Source organism: Hordeum vulgare, chromosome 7H, assembly GCF_904849725.1.
Source record: "Hordeum vulgare subsp. vulgare chromosome 7H, MorexV3_pseudomolecules_assembly, whole genome shotgun sequence".
Lineage (NCBI taxonomy): Eukaryota > Viridiplantae > Streptophyta > Magnoliopsida > Poales > Poaceae > Hordeum > Hordeum vulgare.
The window spans coordinates 15945001-15955484 of record NC_058524.1 but is presented as its reverse complement, the minus strand read 5'-3'; the positions used below and the strand labels follow the sequence as shown (position 1 = coordinate 15955484).

At 42.2% G+C, this 10484-nt stretch overlaps 1 protein-coding gene across 1 annotated transcript; it reads right to left on the bottom strand.

The window, feature by feature from the left end:
* Positions 1-7928: 7928 nt before the first annotated feature.
* On the bottom strand, positions 7929-10047 carry LOC123410258. Its single transcript, XM_045103168.1, has 3 exons — positions 9960-10047; positions 8342-9025; positions 7929-8242 (listed from the first exon to the last, which is right to left on the bottom strand). The coding sequence occupies exons 2-3, from the start codon at positions 8665-8667 to the stop codon at positions 8071-8073; spliced, it is 498 nt and encodes a 165-aa protein (XP_044959103.1). The 5' UTR covers positions 8668-9025; positions 9960-10047; the 3' UTR covers positions 7929-8070.
* Positions 10048-10484: the final 437 nt, after the last annotated feature.

Genomic DNA, 10484 nt, shown 5'->3' with positions numbered 1-10484 from the left:
TAGCATGTGTTAAAAAGTTGAGAGGGCTACGACAAAAACTGGATGCACTTCGTGTACAAAACGGACAATCTCTCTCGAAGTAGCAGGGTTTCGAACGAGAACTCATCTCTTACAAAGGGATTTCATTTTTTTGAACTTATTTGAACTCCATACTTTTTATGTGTTCAAAATGCACCATTCAAAGGCACATCACAAAATTTCAACAATTTCTGACTTCATTTGGTATTCTTCGTGCATTTACCTGATTTTTCAACCGTCGATGATGGTCGCTACTCCTACTTCCCCTAGTGCATAACCAATATCTAGCACAAGGAGAAGAAGGAGAAGCGACCCCCAAAACAAAAGTGGTTCCGCGGCACGCCACGTGGTTCCGCTGCACGCCACGTGGGACTAATGGTCTTTCATTTTTAAATGACTGTTTTAATCAAAAACAGATCTGTTACAAAAGGGATTTCATTTTTTGAACTTATTTGAACTGAAGACTTTTTTGTATATATATGTGGTCGAGATGCATGATACCATGAAGTTAGAAAGGGCTAAACCATTCAAAAGTAGCAAATGAAGTTAGAAATGGCTAAACCATTCAAATTTGGAAACTATAATGGCACAAATAGAAACTAGACATATATAAATTGGTCCAAGAAGTACATGATACTAGTCCAAACAGTACATAATAATAGCTACCATAGATATATATATACAAGTGTTCGATGTTCAGAACACTACTCGTCTGAATCATCTAAATCAGAATGTCCACCTTCCTCGAGGTGACGCTGGCCATAGTGGACGACTCGAATCTTGCGGTACAACTCGTATGAAACGTATGCATCTTTTGCTGCATACTCAATGTTGATATCATCAAGTGGGCCCTTCTCCCAAAGTTTGTGCTGATACTTTGGGAAACTGGTCTTCATATCACCATATCCCTCGTCGATCAAGGCAACTGCCATATGAGCCATCGAAGTCCTGTCATGTCGAAACCTGAATACCGTTTGGAGATCAATGAGGCAACCAGCTGGTATCTCAATACCGACGTTGTGCCTCATCTTCAGCTTGTCATTCCTTATGTCAACGGAAGCAAAAGTGATGCCGCTGCGAAGGAAGTCCATGAGTTCTGGACAATGCTTGTCACTCCTACAACAGAAACAATTTAAAATGGAACAAATGTTACATACTGCTGCAATAAGGAAACATGTTTCACTACAACTAAAGAGAAACTTATCTTTAGGATTCAAATAGAACATATGCAATGGAACCTAGAGAGATCACTATAGCTATCCAATGGAACCTAGAGAGATCACTAGCTATATGCAATTTTCATGACTATGACATATCCTATTGCTATCCAATGGAACCTAGAGAGATCACTAGCTATATTCAATTTTCATAACCTTGGATCAAAGAACACCGCATAAAATTGTATCACTACAACTATGATTTCAATGGAACATATTGAACCAATCAGACTTTTCAGATTGTGGAACACTATTCCAATCAGATTGTGTTCCCTTCAACTAATCAAAATTGTTTCACTACAACTATTTGAAGCGAACCAACTATGATTCCAATGGAACATATTAAACACTAGTTGATTCTAATACGATTTTTCAGATTATGGAACACTATTCCAATCAGATTGTGTTCCCGTTCAACTAATCAAAATTGTTTCACTACAACTATTTGAAGGGAACCAACTATGATTCCAATGGAACATATTAAACACTAGTTGATTCTAATACGATTTTTCAGATTATGGAACACTGTTCCAATTAGATTGTGTTCCCCTTCAACTAATCAAAATTGTTTCACTACAACTATTTGAAGGGAACCAACTATGATTGAAACAAATAAACTTACAATGTCATTATCTTGGATCAAAGAAAGCCTCAAAACTTACCTCGCCCATTGGAAGATCAAGACATGGCGTGCGAAGCATAGTTGGATGACGGCAACACCGTGTTGATCGGCCGTGTACTCCAGATCAAGCCCCAAGAACTTCTCATGATCCACTGCGTTGTCAAACCATTTTCCCTTCAACTGTTGAAGAAAAAACGGCACCTCCCTGCTCAGGTTCGTGTACACGACATCGAGCTTGGTCGTGCCATGTGGGAGCACCTCATGAAAGCTAGTTGGCATGGTGGAAGAAGAGAAGGGAAGAAGAGAGGAGAAGAACAGAGAGGGAGAGCGAGAGAGAAGAAGAAACAGAGAAATGACGACTGTTTGGGTCTTTAGTCCCGGGTTGAGCCACCAACCGGGACTAAAGAGGTATACCAACGGTTGCCACCACTACGGCAGGCCACATGTTAGTCCTTTAGTCCCGGGTTGAGCCACCAACCGGGACTAAAGGGGGATACGAACGGTTGCCACCACCACTGCCCGCCGCGTAGCCCTTTAGTCCCGGTTTGGGACACGAACCGGGACTAAAGGCTCCTTACGGGCCGGGACTAAAGCCTCGAGGGAGGCATTGAGAATTGGGGCGACGTGGCCGGGCCTTTAGTCCCGGCCCAGAGGCAGGCCGGGACTAAATGGTCCCGAGCAAAGGCCCGTTTTCCACTAGTGAAACCATACTGTGATTACAGTACAAACTTCTATTTGTACAAAGAATGTCTCGTCGTGATGAATTTCTTTGTGGTTGATTGGTTTTCTACCAGACCGCCACACCTTGGTCTAGCTTCCTACTATGGCGCCATAGGTCATCAGCCGAGCTCAGGTCACCGGCGACCTCCTCTATAGCCCCTGAAAGGTCTCTCGCAGTTTAACAACGGCAGGACGCAGACGCAGAGCCCTCCTCCCGTATCTCGACTCTAGTTTAGAGATGGACATAAATCTTACGGGATAAGGCCACCAGTCTACACACTTCAATTCGGATTCTCTCTATAAAAATATAGAGTGCTTCTCATTCAGACACGCTTTATACACTTCAACTTAAACAAGCTGACCACTTCTCCGTTGCACAAAATGGGACAGAAAGTCTGACAAAGAATCAAATCCATGGATGGTGGATCCTGTTAAAGTGTCATGATTGCTCAGTGCGCACACACTCACCCATGCCAGTAGAGGCCGCATTGTCTACATTTTATATCAGTTTCTTCTAAAATTTCAACTCATTATCAGCTAGCAGATCAAAAGTATAGTAATTAGTGTACAGTCATAACCTGATGAACAAACGAAAGGAACCCAACATAAAAGGTGCTTATGGTTTCGATATATATATATATATATATAGAGAGAGAGAGAGAGAGAGAGGGAGACAAATCGAGTGGACAGTGCTCAATATTTCGCTTAGATTAGCAGCAAGATAAGTGTGATGCTCCTGTCATGAATGGTGTGTCGATTGTGAGGAGTAGCAAATAGTGTTTCTCATGTTAGTCACCTGCAGATAATTTTCCATTGTTCACATGCCAATCACATGAATATGTTTGGGGTAAACAGATATTTTCTTGGGATAAATGGTAGGTGCTGTGCTAAATTCAGTTAATGGAAGAAATTTGTAACAAGAAGTTGCCAGAGAAAATCTAGCAGAAGCGACACAGATACGACACCGGCTAGCCACCGACCTCTCTCTGCCCCCTCCCGTCTCCCGTCTCCCCCCCTGCCGGCTAGCGTCGTCTGCGGTGGGAAGCTTCTCCCCCCTCTTCTTAAATTAATGGCGAGTGCAATCTAGCACCTGCTACTGTTACTATTAGTGGCGGCTAAAAAACCGGCCCGCCACTTCTATTGGCTTACCAATGGCGGGCGTCAATTTCTGCCCGTCACTCGTAACATGTCTCCAGATTTTTCATGGGACAAATTTTGACCAGTGACGGGCACAAACTGGAGACCGCCACTAATAGGTGACTTACCATTGACGGGAGGCAATACGTGTCCGCCACCGGTATTTTTTGACCTGGTGGTAAATCTATCACAAACTAGCAGTGGCGGGCACTAGTAGATGCCCGCCACTAGTAACGAAAAAAGTAGCCGCAGGCAGTAATATTTGCCCACCACTAGTATTTTTGGTCTCAAGGCAAATCGGTCCAAAAACTACCAATGGGGGCCATAGTTAATGCCCACCGCTAGTAGAGAAAATCACAGTGACGAGCTAGCTTCAGGATGCCACCGTGGATAGCCACCAACAGGACAGCACAAGGTCGCACACAACCAAACTCTAGCCACCACCTACAACACCCGCCGAGACCTGCTAGGATCCACCTCCGGATGCCAAAGGCCACGCACACCCGGACCACCGCCGGTTTCCGCCAGGATCCACCTCCTAGACCTAGAGAGAGAGAGAGAGAGAGAGAGAGAGAGAGATACGACACCGGCTAGCCACCGGCCTCTCTCTGCCCCCTCCCGTCTCCCGTCTCCCCCCCCCTGCCGGCTAGCGTCATCTGCGGAGGGAAGCTTCTCCCCCTCTTCTTAAATTAATGGCGGGTGCAATCTAGCACCTGCTACTGTTATTATTAGTGGCGGCTAAAAAACCGGCCCGCCACTTCTATTGGCTTACCAATGGCGGGCGTCAATTTCTGCCCGTCACTCGTAACATCTCTCCAGATTTGTCATGGGACAAATTTTGACCAGTGACGGGCACAAACTGGGGACCGTCACTAATAGGTGACTTACCATTGACGGGAGGCAATACGTGTCCGCCACCGGTATTTTTTGACCTGGTGGTAAATCTATCACAAACTAGCAGTGGCGGGCACTAGTAGATGCCCGCCACTAGTAACAAAAAACGTAGCGGCACGCAGTAATATTTGCCCACCACTAGTAATTTTTGTCTCAAGGCAAATCGGTCCAAAAACTACCAATGGGGGCCATAGTTAACTTACCACCACTAGTAGAGAAAATCACAGTGACGAGCTAGCTTCAGGATGCCACCGTGGATAGCCACCAACAGGACAACACAAGGTCGCACACAACCAAACTCTAGCCACCACCTACAACACCCGCCGAGACCTGCTAGGATCCACCTCCGGATGCCAAAGGCCACGCACACCCGGACCACCGCCGGTTTCCGCCAGGATCCACCTCCCATACCTAGAGAGAGAGAGAGAGAGAGAGAGAGAGAGAGAGAGAGAGATGGTTTGGAATTTCAAGAATGTTGGTTGTCCCAAGTGCATCCACCACCAACTTTAGAGCATTAATTGTTTTTTGTCAATTTTAAGGACCAAACTACATCATACTTGAAGTTCAAATTTGAGCAAGTTCCGATAATTCACTATAAGTCTAGTAAAAAGATGGAATATAACAATAATACTCGAAAATTATGGAAACTTGGTCAGTGGGCATCCAATGTGTGCTACTTGTGAGGAAAAATGAAAGGACCCAATTTCAAACTTATTTGAGGCACTTCCTTCACAAAAAGTCACTTATGGGACCTGGAAAACATTCATAATCCCTATGCAAATATTGTTCATCAAATATAGAAAATCCTTTTGCAAGTACATTTGTTTTATGGACTAGTTTGAGGTAAAAATGACAAACAAAAAGCTATGTCAAATAATAGGAAAAATACCATTCACACCATGGACGGTATACTACATAGATGACTCAACAATGGCTACGTCCTTTGCATCTGTTAGTACAAAAAAGGCGAGGAGTGTTTCAAAACACACATATGCATACTAGGTTAGTTGGCGCTTGCACTGCTCTTCGATTTGGTTACCGAGTTCGAGTACCCTTCCTGGTGTAATAAGCCAACTTATTTCCCACGTACGACCGTTCATCCATTGATACATTAGCCATATCCCTATCACGTACGATCGCTTAACCGTTGACAAGTGTGTCCCACGTGTCAGTGAGAGTGCCCACCTACGACCGCTCACCCGCTCACAAATGTCCCACCACATACGAGCATGCGGGCACCGACACGGTGGCCCCATGCGTCAGTGAGAGAGCCCACCTACGACCACGGAACTGTTGACAGATGGGCCCGCCGGTGGTGTCCCAAGCATCAGTCACTGCGCCGACCACCGACGATCGTGCAACAACTGACAAAGGTGTCACACTGGCAAGTGAGGACTGGCAAAGATTGTGGGTAAAATTGAGTTGAACTAAGCACGTTAACACGGGGCATGAAAATTAAAATCCCATTTTAAAAACATTGGATGGAAATTACGTTTTGACAAAGTGGAATGCTATTAACAAAACAAGTCTAAAAAAGGTAGATTCAAGAGCTGCTAAAGTCATAATGGGAGAAAAATCATATCAAATATCAATGGTTTGGGTTTAGTTTGCTGACTCAACATCTACATCTTCCAATTTAGGTCCACCTGCTTGAAAATGTTCCTTCTCAAGATTAAAGTAATTAAACACTTTTTTGTTATGTTTACAACACTCTAAAGTTTGTCCATCGTTCAATACCCTTGTCAACTTTATGCTGAGACGTAGACGTGTCACATCAGATGTATTGTGAGCACCTTTGAGCTTGGAGATTTTGTCGTACATACATGCAAGACAACCAACTATAGTTAACTTAAGGTACACTATCATGTTATCTTGGATCTATCAAAACAAACTGTGCACTACATATATGCTGCTCGAGACATGTGAATAAAGAGGACACATGCACTGTACTAGGCTAGGAAACAATTGAATGTCATAAGAAAAAGGCAGCAGGCCTAGAGTTGCCAAAGTGCGAGCTTGTGAGGGGAGGCAACCATATTATGTCCAATATACATAAGACATTTCATATTGAAGACAAAGGAAATATATTTTGGCTCCATGTTTTACAAAAGCATCCATAGATAACTAGCTTTTTCCACTAGGTGGAGATAATTGTTCGTAGGGCAAACAAGCGCATTGCATAGAATGATTAAATTTTTGATATTTCGTTTCACAAAATTACAATTTTACCGCCCTGCAAAGTAATGAATTGCAATTTTCAACTAGTAAACGAATATATGCATCAATGTTTTACACCGGTTGGTGCTGAGTTGATGGAAAAAAATTATTTTCTAAAAATCTTGAGGTTTTTAACTACATGTTGAGTGAGTCTAGTAAGTACTATTACCAAACCGAGTGTCAAAAAAGGTACAACTGAGAGCCGATGAAGCGGGAGGAGTGAGAACTATATTAATATGAATAATATGGATTTAATTTGCTAAAATAACATCTACGTCTTCAAACTTTAGTTACACTCGCCTGAACATGTTCGTTCTCAAGTCAAAAGTAATTAAATAGATTTTTCTCAGTGTAGAATTGCTCCCATGTCCATAGCATTTCAAAATTTATTGTGACTATTGTTTGTAGCAGACTTGTGTCACGCTGATGTATTGTGAATACCTTTGAGATTGGAGCTACTGCGGTACACAAATGCAAGACAGCTTATTATAGGTAACTTGCGGTACACTATCTTTCTATCTTAGACTAACAAAACAACTTTTGGTGTGACGTATATTCTTGTGCTTCTTGAAACATGTGAATACTGAGAACACACACAATCTACTAGTTGCGGAAAGAATTAGATGTTGCTAAATCATGTGTACTTTATAGGTCACCATGGGCTTGTCGCAGACCTACTCGTCGTGACTCGCATTTCGCAGATACAAGTTGGCTGAAGTACTCATGATGGATTACTTCTGGCCAGTGCTTTTGGCCAAGGCCTACACAGTATGTCAATTGACTGGTGGCTTTCAATGAGGGGTAAATCTTAGCCTAACGTATGGATTCGTACATACACTCGATCAAATTTTAGTTATCGTAATTTGCACCTGGGACCAAGCATGTTTTTTATGCAAACCTTGGATCCGAGCGAGCTAACATATCTTGTCTCGAAGCCAAACATTTTTTGTTCCATAGTTAGCAAAAGTATAAAACATTGTAACTTTTAGGCTGAGCTAGTGGTGGCAATATATACTTGGAAGTGATGTACAACTAGCATGGATTGTGTGGTGTAACACTGTCTCCAATCTATGCATGCCTCGTTACATGTGAATGAAGAGATATGCTCGTACCACGTCAAAAGTGTATTGCTATTTGTTAACCACAGGTGTTCTATTACTTACAAAATCACCAAATTATACATTGTGAAAAATAGGTTTCCGTCATTCTATGCTCATGAATCTCTCAAACATACATGTATGTGTATCATAGGCTGCCAGCACAAGTGAAGAAAATGCAGCTCTGATCGCCTTCCTTATCGCCCGCCATTGGTGGCACCTTTTCTCTGCTACACCACCTCACCTTATGTCTCTGCTTTTCAAATTGCTCCATGATATAATGACCGAGACACTCTTGTGTACAGAATCCCGTCTCACCTCTGCCACAAAAAAGGTTAAACATGTCACGGGTGCATAGAATATAAATAATGTTTCTTGGATGCTTAGGAGAAGTGCTGACTTGACGATCAATTGCTTACTTGAACATGTAGACGGTACCACTACCGATCCAGGTGCGGCATAGACCGCACGACAGTATGGCTGCTCGGAATGGCCTCCTATTGCTCCTACAGAGGTTTGGTAGTGTAACCTCTAGGATCTCACGAGCGTTGATGTGGATGATAGGCCTGACGATGCGTACGTGTGCAGCGGTTGGTTCCATAACAACCGACACAATCCCGATGCCGGCACTCTCTGGGTTGTAGCGGCACCCTTTTGGCGATTGTGCTATGCCACTAAATCGCTTTAGAAGTGAGGCCAATGACATACCCATCGAGCGCCGAGATGATGCCCCTGGAAGTTCCATTGCAAGCAGTTTCACCTAGCAAAGGTGGTGCTGATCGCTTGTCTTTGAGAATATTCAACTACCCAATGTGTAGAGGAGGAGGAGGAAATGGTTTATATAGTGTGTGCACATTCTATTTCCAAAACCTTTTTTATATCTTTGTGTGTGTGCAAGGGGAGGGGGCGAAGGGGTTAATATAGTGCCGGCAGTGCATGTAATTGCAGAACTTCCAAATGATTTTGCTTTTTTGGAACAATTTATTCTAGCTAGTACCTTGGTATAAAAAGGCTAACACCAATAGGTCACAAATGTTGTATCCTCCATCCAAATTACGACAAGCGAAGATTGAACTGTTTCCTCTCAAATTCCTGTGACATTGCTGCATTACAAAGATACAACCTTATTTCAAAATTTTAATATTGAAAGATTTTGTGTTGGCCAATAATGGACCCATTACAAAGATTGTTGACATTATGTATTCTTTTGAAGAGTACTTACGTTACCTTTTTCATAGTATTACAATATGAATTCAACTTTTTTAGTAGTACCGCTAAATTGTTTCATGAGGAAATTAATCTGGATTAAGACGGCTAGTTTTAACTCACAATTTTAGAATTACCACGTAAATGCATGGTACATTCTATGTATGGTTTTGCATATATCTTCAACTAATTATGCCCACCATTCCGTTTGGGAAGGCACTTCATAATCCATTCTCAGGCGAACCAATATGGAGTTCTTCCAACCTTTTATATTTCTATTTTGGGATTCTAGTATTCTTATATTCCTCTTAAGCATCCTTGGCCTATTTTCATTCGTTCTAGTACAATAGCACAGACTATTCATTTGACCTCGTTAACTCAAATTGCCAGCTAAATATATTCACACCCTTCTCTACTCCTACTTCAAAAGGAAAATTTCCGCAAATTGAGTGTTTCTTTCCTTTAGTATAGTTGCATAACAACATGTATGAACATTGAAATTACTTAAAGTATAGTTCCTTGGTTTACCTAATTTATAATACCAACAAATCCTATTAAGTTGGTAACTAGTTCTGAAGCAACCAAATCTTGTACCCTATTGTAAAACACAAACCCCATCGCCGAGCTATTGTAGCGCACATTAAATTTACGACTAGACCTTGAGCTTTACCAGGTACATAGGTTCGTATTGTTAGGTTGATTTATTATTCACAAAATTAACTGTTTAATGGCATGAGAACAAAACTATGAACTAATTTAATTGTGCCACTACCCAAATAATCTATATTTGTACAAAGATTCAACGGAATATGATGTTAGACCGGATAATACCTCGCCTCTGAATATGACTCTCATTGGAAGTTCGCTGAGAGCACACCTACAATATTTGGTGACCTTACTGGTAGTTAGGTTGTCATCCGGGATCTGCACTTCTTCCGCCATTCCCCCTCCCCTTTTATAGTCGTAACGCAATAAATATCCTAACTTCCACAAAACATTTTGATGTCACTTTGTCGTGTGTCGGTAGTAGAATAAGGGAGGGAAGGGGGTTATTTTGAAAAATAAATAGGTGAAGGTTAATTTTGTGTTGGTGAGTGTTGTGCATTTTCCGAAATAGAGTCCAATAAAGGAACAACATGGAGTTGCGAAAGTGTGAGGAGAGGACACCATCTCATGTCCGGATGATTTGAATTTCTGCAAACATTGCATCTGCTATCTAAACTTAAGTTCTTCTTGATGAATTTTCTCTCAGCATTTGGAATGTCAACAAGCACCCGTCTGTAACCTCCTTTCCCACTATGTGGAAAATAATTGTAGCGGTACAAGCACATTTTTACCGCTAACAATGGGAATCCT

What these genes read in the sequence shown, in the direction of transcription:
- LOC123410258 (XM_045103168.1), bottom strand. Translation starts at nt 8,667, where the DNA reads ATGGAACTTCCAGGGGCATCATCTCGGCGCTCGATGGGTATGTCATTG. An exon ending in GGTACCGTCTACATGTTCAA is followed by an intron (nt 8,243 to 8,341) that starts GTAAGCAATTGA and finishes TTTTTGTGGCAG; the next exon opens with AGGTGAGACGGGATTCTGTA.